At 40.9% G+C, this 14,741-nt stretch overlaps 2 protein-coding genes across 2 annotated transcripts in view; one reads left to right on the plus strand and one right to left on the minus strand.

Annotated features, from left to right (window-relative positions):
* Nucleotides 1-9,599, plus strand: part of ralgapa1 (Ral GTPase activating protein catalytic subunit alpha 1) — a 66,792-nt gene extending 57,193 nt beyond the window's left edge. The window contains exons 45-46 of the mRNA XM_008399828.2: nt 5,590-5,714; nt 8,863-9,599. Coding sequence (XP_008398050.1) covers nt 5,590-5,714; nt 8,863-9,008 — 271 coding nt within the window. The 3' untranslated portion in view covers nt 9,009-9,599. The remainder of the gene's footprint in view (nt 1-5,589; nt 5,715-8,862) is intronic.
* Nucleotides 9,600-10,368: 769 nt separating this feature from the next.
* Nucleotides 10,369-14,132, minus strand: insm2 (insulinoma-associated 2). The gene has a single exon (XM_008399834.2). It carries the CDS (start codon nt 13,307-13,309, stop codon nt 11,510-11,512), a length of 1,800 nt encoding a protein of 599 aa, XP_008398056.1. The 5' UTR covers nt 13,310-14,132; the 3' UTR covers nt 10,369-11,509.
* Between the last annotated feature and the right edge of the window lie 609 nt (nt 14,133-14,741).

Here is a 14,741-nt window from a genome sequence, read left to right on the forward strand (position 1 = left end):
TGATCATCCTTGTAACAACTGTTGACTCTGTAACTCAGTCAGCCTCAGTGTTTATCAAAATCTCATGAATTACTGATAAAATAATTTTTTTTTGAGTTATAACTCAAAACTGCTCGTGGCGTTTTTAACAACTGTTCCTTTAGAGAAAGAAGTTTGAATTTCTTTAAAAACTTTTAAAATTTTCAAAAAAAAGAGAAAAAAAGAGCTTTCTATGAACTACTACAACCAATATTGACCAATGTCAAATGAAACCATTCTTAAGATGAACCAATAATTGTACGATGTAGTGAGAAAGCTGGGATGGAATGAAACCAGTGTGTCTGTACAATGGTAAGCAAATCTTTTTAACTCCAAAGGCAACATTAGTGTCTATAATGTTCAGTTCAGTTTATTTATGTAATACCGATTAAGAGCAAATGTCATTTAAAGGAAATTTACCAGACAGCCTGTTACATTCATTGCCAATTAGATTTTATTTTTTATTTTTTAATGTAAGTTTAGTTTATTTGCAGAATAGTTTCTAAGGAACCCAACAAAGGTGTCAAGTTGTTCATTTTGCACCAGTAAACCGCACCCACTAACTTTGAAAAGAAAAAAAACAGGTCTTCGCTTTATGCATATTTTTTATTTGTTTTTTTTAAGTTTAAAATATATATAATTATTTTTTTTTTTTTTTTTTTTACCTTTCTTGTTACTTGCAAAACTGTGGGAGGAAAAAAAATCCAAAATGATCTTTTGTGTCAAAACGTCCTGTGTAATATGCTCAGCTTCATATGGACCAAAACCACAAACACACATTCTCCATACAAACATTGCCATACACACACACACATCCCAGCAGTGGTCCCAGCTCCTAATGTGCTAACAAGCTCCTTTCTCCTCCCCCCGTCTCCTCCTCTGTTCCTCCATCCACCCTCCGTCTCAAGCGATCACAGGAGTCGAACTCCGTCACAATGAGCTGCACGACGGGGGGAGGGAGGGAGCGCCAGGGATGGCATGAACACTTCACTCTCTTCTATCTTTTCAGCCACGCACGAGAAAATGAGTTTCTGACTCGACACAAAAGAGCCTCTTTATCCACCCCCTCTCGTCTCTGCTCTCCTCTTCTCCCTTTTTCCTGTCTTTCTCCCCTCATAATTTCCCTTTCTCTCTGCTTCTCCATCTGAAAGAGATATTTTTCAGCTAATGACTTTATAAGAGGAGCCATCTGAAATTCAATTACAGAAGATTTCATAGTGGCGACCGCCATTTGGATGGAGGGAAGTAGGGATGGATGGCTGGATGGAGGCAGAGATGTGTGAACATCTATTTTCTATGACCTCTCACTGATTTTGACTTAATTTTTATTTATTTATTTTTTTCAAATATAAACTTAACTTGTGTTGCATGTCTTCTGTAGAGAAACCAGAATTGGAAAACCAATCATTAGAAAAGCTGCTAAATTTCAGCTGCTGTTTCTAATGTCAAGAATGAGCATTCTGCCTCAAAGAAGTCAAATTTATAGCAACATAAGCTGGGAGGTGACATCATTGAGAAACTGAAATCGCATTTAAAAGCTAAATTAAATTTATTCGTAAAAGGAGAAACTCCTGGTTTCTGGTTTCGGTCAAAGCTTTTTCACAGCCGCTTGCTCTGAAGACAAACAGAGTTGACACCACAAGCAGGCCGGAGATTGGGTGAAAGTTTGTTGTTTTCGTTTGTCCGTTTCCCACTATTACTGCCAAACATGATGAGATACAAGCACAAATATATTTAAAACAGATTTGATCACCCTGCACTGGTAACTACTGCGACTTATAGCCACTCTTTACTGTCGGATAAATCTTTCAGGGTTTTTTCCCCTACATTCTTCAGATGGCTTTTTCTTTTATGGGATCATTTTGTTGATAAACCTGCACTGAACTTTGATGGATTATAAAAACATTTCAGCTTTCCAATTTGGATTACTCTTTTTTTTTTTTTTTACTTTTGTGGGTTGGAATGTCCAGGAGGGGTTCTAAAATTCATTGGTAATTCTGGTAAATATGTAATATTATTTTATCACATATATTATCGAAGTTCCTAATGTTTTAAGCATTGTGCCAGTTATTGTTTACCTATTTATATTCTCAAAATAGTGAATTTTCTTATTCAGGATTAGCTGAACAAGTAACAAGTTTACCATAACCTATTTATTTTAGTTTGTGTTAAAGTACTTTTAATTAACACATATTTTTTTCTTTTTCTTTTTTTTTTTCCGCTTATCTTCGTTAAGACGATAAGTTGTTAATTTAGCTTATTTTAGTTTGACTCACTTTTAAGAGTTAAAAGTTGTTTTTCTTTCCTTATTTAGAACTTACATGTTTCTTATTATGTGATTCTTTCCAAAAATATGTCAGGTTATTTGAGATGGTAAATTGCAAACTTTTACACTTTTGTTTTGTACTAAAAACCATGTTTGTGGAAATGCTGCTGCACATTTAAACAACTCAATCAAGCTTTCTTCTTCTACTGCTTTACACTAGCTGGCAGGTGGGTGCATTACTCCCACCTTGTGGAAACAACCCATTACAACCAGAGTTTGATTAAATCAGACCAGTCATTTATTGAGTCTTGTGTGGGATTGTTTTAGTATAATATATTATCTCTCAGTATTTGACAGTCATCGTTTATCCCCACCTTCCGATACTACGCTGGCTAAATTAGTTTGCGTGTACATTCTTCACTTGTTACCAAAATCCCTGATTTCAATAACATAATTTGAGCTTCAGGTCAGTTTAAAAGAAACCCTTTCCTCACCTTCAGTTTTAAATTTCCTCTTTATCAATACATCCGCCAACATTACTGACTAGTTTTAACACTTTTGCGATTACATCCTTCTCTCCTTGCTGTCAAAAGTTGCTGTGTTGTTTAGTGGCAGAGCTTCCTTATCGGTGGCCAGGTGTGTGTGTAGCATCGGTCTTATATGTCACTCCCTCCAAATGTTCACGTCCTCATTGTAGGGGAGTTTGTGACATGGTGACATGAGTCTTCTTGTGGAGACCCTCGCTGAGATGAACAAAGAGGTACAGAAGGATCGAGGAGGCTGGAGGAGTCAGGCTGCAGAAAAGTAAAGTGATGTTCTTGTCATTTATCTCAGCAGTGGCACCGCGTTTCTGTATGTTTTCCTCCTTGTTCGTGCTCTGTTTCCCCATCTCTGCAGACCTCTTTCTTTCCAGCAGGTGTCCTTTAAACCTTTTCACCTTTTCAACAAAAAAAAACCTCCTATTCTCCCCCTCCCTGCTGCTAAACATGTTATTAAAACTTGATATGAAGATGATTAGGTGTGGTTTGCTTGCTCCTAATTGCGTTTCATCCACCTCTCTCACACTGACTAGAGGTGGGGGGGAAACAAGTGCGATGTAGGGGAGCGAGGGACGCAGGAAAAGGCAAACCGTGTGATCACATGACGACTCAGGGTGAGAGACGGTGGATTCACGCTTTGCATTCGCCTGCTGCTCTTCCCTCGGCTCCCTCCGGATGATGCGCATCCACATACTCGCTTTGTTGTTCCCTTATTGTTACTTAAATATCGCCCTCCTTTCTCACCTTCTCTGCCACTCGCTGCAGGATTCTCACCCCTCTTCCTCCCGTCTCCCGTTGTCTTTTTGCAACTTCTCTTCCACCGTCCTAATCTCACTTTCTTTGCACCTTACGTTGAAAAGTGTTTTAGAAACAATCATTTCTTGTGAATAGCAAGAAATGAATAGGGGAACTCCTTGACGTCCCAATTACTCGGCCCAAAGTTTACCCGAGTTTCCTCCTTTGCTTCTTTCCCCTCGATCCAGCCAACTGCACTTTAAAGGAGCCATATTGTTGTTATTACCATCGTCCCTAACCGAATCAGTTACCATTAGACCTGAATCTTTCTCCTTGTGAGGCCCATAGACCAGCTCTCTAACCCAATAGAAAACCCATGGGCACTATTACAGATGGCCGCCCCGTTTCGCGAGGCACAAACACACAGATTTCATTCTGAAGATTCATTGGCCTAATCCCATCACACACTCAGACATTAACCCATGCACTTACGTACACACATGCGGGCGATTTTATCAAACGCAGGCACACAGACGCAAAAAACACGCTCCCATTGAAAACCCCTTGTTATTGGAGCTCAATGAGTAAATGATAATGCTATTGGAGGATGATGGGGGGCTGGTCTGTGTGTGTGTGTGTGTGTGTGTGTGTGTGTGTGTGTGTGTGTGTGTGTGTGTGTGTGTGTGTGTGTGTGTGTGTGTGTGTGTGTGTGTGNGTGTGTGTGTGTGTGTGTGTGTGTGTGTGTGTGTGTGTGTGTGTGTGTGTGTGTGTGTGTGTGTGTGTGTGTGTGTGTGTGTGTGTGTGTGGCTGTCGTTATGGATGGATGTATTAGGCAAACTAAAGAAGAGAGGGCAGATGTTATTGTATCAATGAGGTTATGTCTAATGGGTGGACAGTTGAAGTTCTGCCTTTCATTCACACAGATCACTGCTTGAACCAGAGCCGTTTTCTGAGCTGCTGATCGAAGTGCTCATGTTTATGTCTTATTTAGTTTATTTCATTTAGTTTTTGGAGTTTTGATTTTCTCGTTCACATGGGAATTTTTCTTCGTAGTGTTCATTAGTATAAGATGAAAACAATTTTCTTGGAATTCCTGTTTTCATTTAACGTATTTTACTTTTTTATTTTACAATCAATGTCATTTTTAGCCATTATATGAATTTGTTTACAAAAAGGTGGTTATACATTAGTTATTTCTTTTTGTAGTTGCAGTTTAGAGACAAAGCAATCAGCTGTTAAGGCTATGGAATTTTATTTTATGCAAACTACGTATTTACCAAATTTTTTTATATATAAAAATATTTGATTTTATAGGCTCTTGGTGATTTTAAATTATTATAACATATACTTTTATTCATTGTTTAAACTAGTTTTTAGTAAATTATGCTGTTTTGATTCTCTTTTTAAAATTTTATGATCTGCTAATATTTGACAATTGGTCAGTTATCTTTATTTTGTTATATTTGATTTAATTTGATTAAACATTAAATATTAAATATTATTTTTAAATAAGCAAATCATAAATTATTTTATATAAATTTATCTTTATAATATTTTTTCTGAAGTTTAAATTGGCCCAATAAGACCTTTTATTTAGTTCATGCTCTGTTTTCTGCATGAGCTCCAACAGGTTCTTAAATTTGTTCTTCGTCACATTTTGTTTTCGTTTTTTTTTTTCGTCGTTATTCACATTAATTTGCAACATTGTACATGTTTTGAATATACCCATTAAAGGGAATTTCTTTTATATTACTATATTTTATTGTATTTTATGTATTGGCTGGTGTACATCATAAATTTATTATTTTTCCTCTTAATTTAATTTATTCACATATTTACAACTTGCATTCCTAACTGTACTAAAAGAAAATGTTGCTTTATTTTAGCTGATCCTATTTCTATTGTTACCAAAAACCTCCAGCTCCAGCGAAAAAAATTAAATAAAATAAAAGATCAGGAGAAATATATAATTTTGACTTCTTTTACTTGACACAACGTTTTGGTGACGTTTGTCCTTGACTTTGAGCTCAGCTATGAGGAGCGAGCCCGATATCTAGAAACCATTGTGCAGCACCACCAGGAGCCAACCGCGTTTGAGGATTACGCTGCTCGAGTCTACAGCCCAGCTCCCTGCACTCACCCGCCCTCCGACACAGGTAAGACCAGAAACCCAGTCAGGCCACATTTTGACACTCCAGTGTTTCTCATGTTTCCCCCTCAGCGCTTGTGAAACAATTCAGTGAACTGATTTTTGGTTGCTATTGTAAAACTTCTTCCGTTTTGGGATCAAAATCTCCTCGATAATGTTGGATTATTAATTTTCCCAAAGTGGAGCGCCTCCCCTTCCAACAGCCTGGCAGCTCACAGTCTGAATCCCAGCCACAGTGTTCGATTCAAAGCTGCGCTCGGCCTTTTTCTCTCTCCAGAGCATCTCTGAGGAGTTAGGCAACATCTGATCGGCATTAGAGATGCCAGCCACACACGTGGGAATCATATGTGTGACTCCTCTGTGAATCACAGATTCACTGATTTTTAGCAAAACATTAAACTTATGCTTTTGTCCTAAGACTCGTTTAATTGTAATTATTCACAGTGACGTCTGCATGTGGACCATTCATCGTATCAATAACAGGAAGTTACATTTATCTTGAAGTGGTGCAACCTTATTACGCAGGCGTGTTTTAGTGTAGTATTTCTGTTTCAGTGTTAAATGTGTGATTGTGTGTGGGGTTTTCTAAACATCTTCCTGCTCTTCATTTTACCTTCTAATCTGTTTAAAGCATCAATATTTCTTTTTTTTTTTTCAAGATAATCTTAATCAACCTACTTTAAGGCTGAATTACATCTGGCATAACCCAGTTCACCTGTGTCACGCTCCCCTTAAATATGTGCTCTATAATCAGATGTAATTTGCTCAGTGTTGGTTTGTCAGTACTTTGCTCCAGTTGCAAACTTCAGGGCACAGGATCAGGCACTTTAGCTTTCGACTTGGGATGTATAAGCCCAGATACTATACAAAGTCGTAAGTTTGTGAACAACATCTGGACATTAAAGATCCTGTGCTTTGAAATACGTTTTTGTCTTCCTGTCCTTTTGAGTTAACCTGCAGTGCCCCTCCCCTAACAGCAAAGTGATGATCTTCTCTTCTTCTGTTTTTGTTTGTTTCATTTCACCAATTCTATTTATTTTTTGTATTATTTTATACTGTTATTTTTTTTTCCTCTTTCATTTTGTTTTTGTTTTTTTTCTTTTCTTTCTGTTCCCCTCTTTCCTTTAGATCGTTTTGTCTCACTGTATAGCTAAAAGGTAAGCCTGGTTTCGTGATTGAAAAGCTTTTCTCTGGTTCGCTCTTCCCTCTGACATTCCAGCCTAACATTTCTTTCTTCGACTCCTCCACCACGTCGTGTTTTTTTTTTTTTTTTTTTTTTTTTTCCTGTGTGTTTTTGAAATTGTAAGCAGGTCTGCATGTCAATAACAGTGGTCTCTTTCTCTTCAAAAGGAGGTTTCACTTTCTGCTACCCAGGCAGTTTGATGTAGCCGTAACTTCTGCTAATTTTTACTCCGTGGATTCGGACCCAAATTCGATCCATATGAGACACCAAACTGCTCTGAAGTGAAAGTGAGGCTTCCTCCTCTAATGATGAGACATTTTAAGCCCTCCTCTCCGTTCAGTCGCTTGGTGATTTTCATGGTTGTTCTGTTAACCTGAGGCATCACTCTGACCTGGTGAATCTTGACCTCTGACCTCGCTGTTTGCTCCTGTCCTCCTGGTTTTTATGTGACGTCACATTGCTCTTGCTCTTGCTCTTGCTCGCTCTCTCTCTCTCTATTTCTCTTTCACTCTCTCTCTCTCTCTCACTCGCTCACTTTCTCACACACGTTACTGCGAGTAAGCAGTCCTCCACTCATACACAAGCAGTCTGAATGTAAACTTTGAACTAACGCTGAATTGATCATGTTTGACTCGTAACGGAAAGTTTAAATAAATCAGATTTTTATGTCTTTCTAGTAAAACAGGTTGTTGGTTTGTGTTTTGTCCTCCTTTGTTGAATGTTTTCAGATTCTTTACTACATATATTTGTGTTTCTTTTTCTTGTCATTCATTTATTTTTGTGTGTTTTCTTTCTCCTCTCTCAAACTCCTTCCTTCTTTCATATTTTTTCTCTGTTTTCTTTACCTCGTCCTCTGTTTCGCTGAATTACATCTTTCCCACACTTTCTGTCTGCTCTCACCCTTTCTTTTTTCCTTCGTTCCACATTATGATCCATGCCTGTCATTTACTTTTATCCTAATTCTAATAATCCTCCTGCTTTATTTTCCTGTTCTTCCACTCATTTAATTTCTCCTCGTTTCTCTTCTGTTTTTTTACCTCAATTTGAATTATACTTTAACCTACTTTACTTTATCTTTCTTGTTTTCACTTTCTTTTTCCCTTCTTTTTTTTACTTTCTTTCCCTTATGTTGTTTTACTTCTACTTATCTTCCCTTAACTGTAACTTAAACCTACTTTACCCTATTTAATTTTTCCTCACCTTATTTTTCTTTGTGTACTTTATTTGATGTAACTTGCTTTCCCCTCCTTCATTTTATTTTTCCTTACTTCCCTTTCCTGTTAGCATTTCTCTTTTCCATTTTTCTTCCCTCTCCTCTTCAGAAGAGCATAGTGTTTTGTATCTTATGGTCCCTAAACCTGTTGACAGCTTAAACCAGCTGAGAGAGAAGAGCAGAGGCTTAAAGCAGAAGGTCCTTCATGCTGGCTGTGAATGGTATGAACTGGAGATAAAAACTGTAGTCTGGTAGCATCGACAGCATTTTTATGTTTTTGTAACTAAACCCCAAAAGCTGCAAGTAGTCGAGCAAATTAGCATCAGTCAAATTCATTGGCGATTTATTATTAATAAAGTATTTCTGTGTTAAAAACGCAGACTGGTGAGCTCTCTCATTGTGTTTTTATTCCTGTAAGCACGTCTTAGGGATTTAGGGAACAAAGATACAAGATGACATTGAGCTTCCAGAGCCTCTGTAGTAGTTTTGTTTGTCTGTCTGGTAGCTGCCTGTCTGTCTGCGAGTCGTTTTGCGTCCTTTGTTTGTCTGTTGGATTAGTATGACTGAGAATCTCCGCAGTCTGCCTCAGTCTACCTTATTTTGGGGATAAGATGTAATTTTCTTGTTCTCCCCTTGTCCTGTTTCTGCTCATCCACCCTCACCCACAACCCCCCGACCTCCCCCCACGCCCACCCCCGCTCGCCTCACCTACCCTTGCATCAAACTTCTCCTCTTCCTCTTCCTCCCCCAACTCCCCAGGCTCCTGCCTCGAGATGCTTCGGGGAGAAAGTCCAGCTCTTGGGGAGGCCGGGAGCGACTCGGCGTCCCCCATGTCTCCTCGAACTAGCAAGACCCGCATGTCGATGAAGCTGCGACGGTCCTCCGGATCCGCCAATAAGACTTGAGTCTCTCCACTTGATCACTTCATCCTCACGGATATAGCTTAGGTTAAAACCGTTAGTGTCGCATCTCACGTCCATCAGGGTTGAACAATGGCTGTTTTTCCTGCACTGAACACATTCACACACACTTACAAATGTACATCTGGTATAATCTCACAGTATAAATCTGCAGCTTTGCTTTCATAAAACACTCACTCCAATGCTGCTGAAAAAGTTCAATTTAAGCTGTGCAGTATTAGATCACACCAACACGTGCCATGTGAGGAAGTTGGCGAACACCTGTGTTACCAAGACTGCAAAACCGTATTAAAAAAATTAACTGTGCCACATCATGCACTGCTCTGCAAGCAATGCTAGAGAGGATATTTGGTAGGATAAAACGTCAGAACAAACACGTCAGTATGTTTGCAGCTAGCTGCAGGGGAAAGTGTTTTTATTATCGAATACAAACATATTTGTGGAAGTTAGAAAGGTTCAGAAATCACAACCTAGGTCATGCTGTCAACTGTGGACAAGCACTGATATTCACTGCATTTGTTTTCTTTTTTTTTATGTAAATTGTGCTTTCACTCGAACAAAATTGTCAAATGCTGTATGTTTATTTGTCCCTCCAAAAACAAGATTGCTTTTTTTTTTTTTTTTTGCTTCTTTGACTATAAATATGTATTCTGTATATCTATACGAGTATAAATATATATATATATATATATATATATATACATATATATATTAGATACATGGATGTCTATGAGAGTATGTACAGTGTGACGAAGCTTGTTGTGTAAATAAGATTACAAGAAAAGCTGCCAAAGCCAAAACTGTGGTTTAACCTCAGAGCATGTGTTTGCTATAAATAAAAACATAGGTCAACACTACAGAATGTTAAACTTAACTAGAGCATTTTTCTTCATCAGTTTGCACTTCATCCTCTGGAAATGTAGAAATGATCCCGTTTAGTTCACATTGTTTATTAGGCGGAGGATCTCTCTGGTTTGTCTGTCTTTCCACAGACTTCAGCTGATGTCAGGTTTTGCAACTCCAGCATTTATTTCACTTGTTGCTAAATGAGTCCTGATGGAAAAGACAACAAAAACCAGGTTGCTGCAGATTGACAGCCAAAGATGAGAAGAGGTGGAGCCGTCGTTTTAGAATATGTACATTTTTAGCATTAATCTGCTCTCTATTTAGAGGCATCACAAATCTCCAGATCAAATTAGATGTGACTGATTTGGAGAAAATGTTACATTTGTTTTCCTTTCACATATCCATTGCCCCGTAGTACTTTAGTTTTCTTTTTTGCAGTCTTAGCCATAGATTTTATAAAAAGTAGATGAAAAAATAAATGAAAGGAAAAGGACTGTACTTTTTTTTTTTTTTTTTTTTTTTAATGCCATTTTTTAATAAAGACCGATTAAATGTTTCCTTTGTGTTTTAGAGTTAAACTGAGTGCTGGTCCCCTTTAAATTATTTTTAGAAGTCAAAATACAATTTATTGTTATGAATTCTGCTGTCTGGACATGTGCGCCATCCCAGTACTTAAATCTGCCCATGCCTGCATGCTCATCATGTAATAATTTGTCCCTTTCTTAATCATTTCCCTGGAAAATAATTTAACAATACTCAGTTTAAAACCTGATTAGCATAAACCAAAATAAAATAAAAATGTTTCTTATGTGAGATGAGGAAAAAAGTCGCATTTAAGTTGCAGCAGAATTATCCGCCGCCTCTGTAGGCTCTGGATGTCCACATGTTGGCAGATGTTTGTAACTACTGATGTAAAAAGAAACTGCATTTCAGCACTAACTGCATGTTATCAACACACACACACACACACACACATGCTCGCAAACTCACCAAACCTGTAAACAGTGTAACTGTTTCAAACACAAAATAAAGTGTCAATGTGCAACAATGGACTTAAACAATAAAGGATTTGTACCTGTGGTTCCTGAATGTTTATTGATGTGACAGAAAAAGGTGATCATCAATATGTTTATTGACGGTAGCTTGGAATCAGTTACACAGTGAACGTAGAACATATTAAAATAGATCTGTACAGGCTTCTAGGAGCTGCGGTTGTGTTTTTAACTAGTCATTTTAAAATCAATACTGATATGAATTATGTAGCATTCTGTTGTTACATTGAATGCTTTGTTTCTGTATGAAAATATCATGGAGCTGAAACTTTATCAAAACACGTTACCGTAATTTTCTTTTTATCAACTTAAGGAATTTCTTCAAAGTCCACACCGGTTTATCGGCTTTTTCAGCACCAAGGACAGCGACCCTCTACTCTATTTAAATTTCTCCATGTAGATTTTAATGCCTTGCATTTCATTACAGAATATATAATTGAAGATTACTTTTGTTTACCGTGTTGATCAGAAAAACGGAATTAAGTTTTAAATTAAAGGCACAGGGACAGCTTAGTCCGAATACACAAAACAAAATCTACATTTAAGTTTGGCTCCTGTCATTGATAATCGATCAGTCTGATCCTTTTTTTATGGTCGTACTGTCATCTGCAGCAGCATCACCTGCCGATTCTCGGTGGGGTGAGACTTGTTGATGTGTCTCGTGAGCCCAGGGGAGCTGAAGAACGTGGACGGACAGTACTTGCACGTGAAGATCTGCTGCTGCTCGCGCTCCCCGCCGCTGCCCTCCTCTCTGTGCGCGTGGAACCCGTCCGCTGCCAGCGCTCCCCCCAGCGTTTCCGCCAGCAGCTCGTCCCTCATCGCGTGCCACACACGGTGCTTGTCCCGGATTTCCACCGACGGGAACCGCGCGCCGCACAGGTGACACAGGTACACCTGGCCGCTCTGGACACTGCCGCTGTCGCGCGCTTGGCTGTAGGACGATGGGGTTGGTGAAGCGCGCGCTGTCATCTCGTGTGCGGCCAGGTGTTTCTTCAGATAAGCCTGCCGGCGGAACTTCTTCCCGCAGTAGCGGCACTCGTACAGTTCCTCCTCCGCTAAGGACCGGACGAAGGTCAGCGGCGGCTGTTGCTGCTGCTCGCCTGGGGTTAGACGCAGGAGTCCGGACGGAGGGCTGTCCGCGGCTCTCACGTGCGGCTGCAGGTCCGGGTTCCGATAGTGAGTGGAGGAGGAATCGGGATTGTCTCGGGTGCGACCGTGGAGCAGCAGCACGCGGGAGCTGTCCAGGTGCTGATTGGTGTGCGCGCGCAGCAACTCATTCTCCTTTCCCTCCAAGTCCAGCGGCTGCCGCTCGTGCGTGACGAAGGCTCGAGCCTCCTTTAGCGGCTGGGTCCGGTTCGCGTGACCTTCGATACCCTGGTTGTTCACCGGACGCGGTTTGTGCCAGCGCCGGTGGGAGGCCAGGTTGGCGGGACAGCTGAAGACCTTGTCGCACTCGGGGCAGCGGTACTCCACGCGCACTATGCGGGAGCATTTGTGCTGCGCGAGGGAGAAAGGGTCGGGGTACTCCTCCTTACAGAGCTGGCAGATAAACTCTCCGAGCGGCTGAGTCCCGGTGTGAGCAGACCTCCTCAGCTCCGGACTCTCCTTCTTGATGCGCAGACCCAGAACCGGAGACGTGGTGACCTCATCCTCGAAGTTCTGTCTCCGGTTCGGTTTGGGTTTCTTCGTCTGCTTAGTGCTGAGTTTGTTCTGGTGGTCCGGATCAAGGTACGAGCGCTTTCTTGTGGCGCTCTCTTGACCCATCAGGGTCAGAGACGGGAACAAGTGCACGTGAGCCAGATTCGGGTCGTACTTATCGTTGTGACCATATGACTGCGCGTGGAGACGGTTGTTGTTGCTGCTGCTGCCGCCGCCACCGCTTGCGAGCAGCCTCTCAATGGAAGCGGACACAGAGGTCGGTGCGGCGCTAACCAGGAACGGCAGGTCCGGTAGCTCCGGTACCGAGGAGCACGGCTGCTGTTCGCTCTCCACGTGCTGCTCCAGCAGCCTCGTTCCCACTGGTTTGACTGGACTACAGGACTTGTTTATGGTCGGCTCGTGTGGAGGTGGATGTGGGTAGAAACAGGGGAAGTCACCGTCCACACTCAAAACGTCCACCTCGGTCTCCGGTAACTGCGCGTGCGGGTCAGCCTCAGCCTCCACCGCGGGCTCCACGTGAGGGCTCCACGCCTCCCTGCCCGGATTCTCGCGGAGTTCCGGCGATGCTCCACCTGGAAGGTCATTGAAGAGTCTCACTGAACCGTAGCTCTCAGCCTGCGAGCGACTCCGGTCACAGCTGGGCGCTTCAGGTGTACCGGTGCCGTCGCTTCGTGCGCGGTACGTCGCCGAACCTCGGCGGTTCCGTTTTACCAAGAATCCTCGAGGCATCGTGATGGTGGCGAGGATGTTGCGAAAGAACAGCTCGTGTGTGGAGACTGACTTTGAAGTGCAGCTTTGAAGTGGAGAGAGGGAGGGATGGAGAAGCGCGCGCAGGTTGGATGAGCGCACGAGAGAGAGCGAGAAAACAATGTTCAAACTTTGGACACAGCGTCATAAATCTAGCTTTAGAGAATGAAGTGTTCATTAAAGCGACTTTTCACTCCAAACTTACATCAGTGAGTCATAAAGGTGTTTAAATAACTTTTAAAAAAAAAGTCGGATAAAAAAACAGCAACTTTTTGACATTTCGGGACAGTGATTTTTGATAACTTAGAGAAAAAAATAACAAAGCCAATGAGAAACATTTAAAACAGAAATGTCTAAAGAAAAGTACAATCTGCGGTTGAGCTGTTAAAGAAGTCCTTTAATGGTGGCTCTGGTGTCCCTCATCTTCCTCTTCCCAATATACTCCGTAAATCATCTATAGCGTTTAGGTCATGTGAGTTTCAAGGCCAATCTATCACGGCGATATGATATTGATCAATCTGGTATTGATACTTTTGGAAACGTGGGCATAATGTGCCAAATCCTGCTGAAAATGACATCACCATCTCCATAGGACTTGTCAAAAGGAGAAAGCGTGAATTACTTTGGAAAGCAAAATAAAGTGGACCAACACCAAGAGATGACATGGCACCCCGAATCAGCTGAGCTGAGGACGGTAAACCATTTGGCAAAAGTCCAGTCCTTCCTTCCACTAACCCATCTGGTTCAGGAGATGCTCAACACAAGCACTGCAACAGTTGTGTGTGTGTGAGTGTGTGTGCGTGCGTGCGTGCGTGCGTGCGTGTGTGTGTACGCGCGCGCGCGCGCGTGTGTGAGTGTGTGGTCGCTCTTGAAGTGCCAACTTCAGCCATTCAGCTTGGAAATCTCCACCAAACTCTTTTACTCCCCATGTTGCTGCTAATCCATATTGCTGGCGTACCTTCTTTTCTTGACCACACTTTTTTCTTCCATTCAACTTTCTAATAGCACATTTAAAACAGCTAGCTTGATTAGCAATGACCTTATGTTGCAGACGCTCCTTGTTAACAACTTTCCGCCTGATAAAGTCAACAATCTTTCCCCATGATTATGCTGAGCGTAACTTTTCTAAAAATCTTTTATTATTATTGCTGTTGTGATATTTTTGAGGAACACGACTTTTCATTAGCTGTAAGCCATAATCATTATCAATAAACGTGTAAGGCGTCCATGTAAATAGAATTCTATTACCAAAATAGATATAAATTGAGGCTTGAGGATAGTAGCCTAAATTATACTTTCTGTTAGAGTTAAAATTGTTGTTTCTGCAGCAAATATATCATTTAAAAATTATTGTTTGTTTCTGTTTTTGCTTTTGGACTCGAAAATTTCAGGGTAGACTTAAACAAGAGTACTG

Source organism: Poecilia reticulata, linkage group LG22 (assembly GCF_000633615.1).
Source record: "Poecilia reticulata strain Guanapo linkage group LG22, Guppy_female_1.0+MT, whole genome shotgun sequence".
NCBI lineage: Eukaryota > Metazoa > Chordata > Actinopteri > Cyprinodontiformes > Poeciliidae > Poecilia > Poecilia reticulata.

Excerpts from the sequence above, each read along its gene's own strand:
- insm2 (XM_008399834.2), bottom strand. The coding sequence starts at position 13,309 with ATGCCTCGAGGATTCTTGGTAAAACGGAACCGCCGAGGTTCGGCGACG.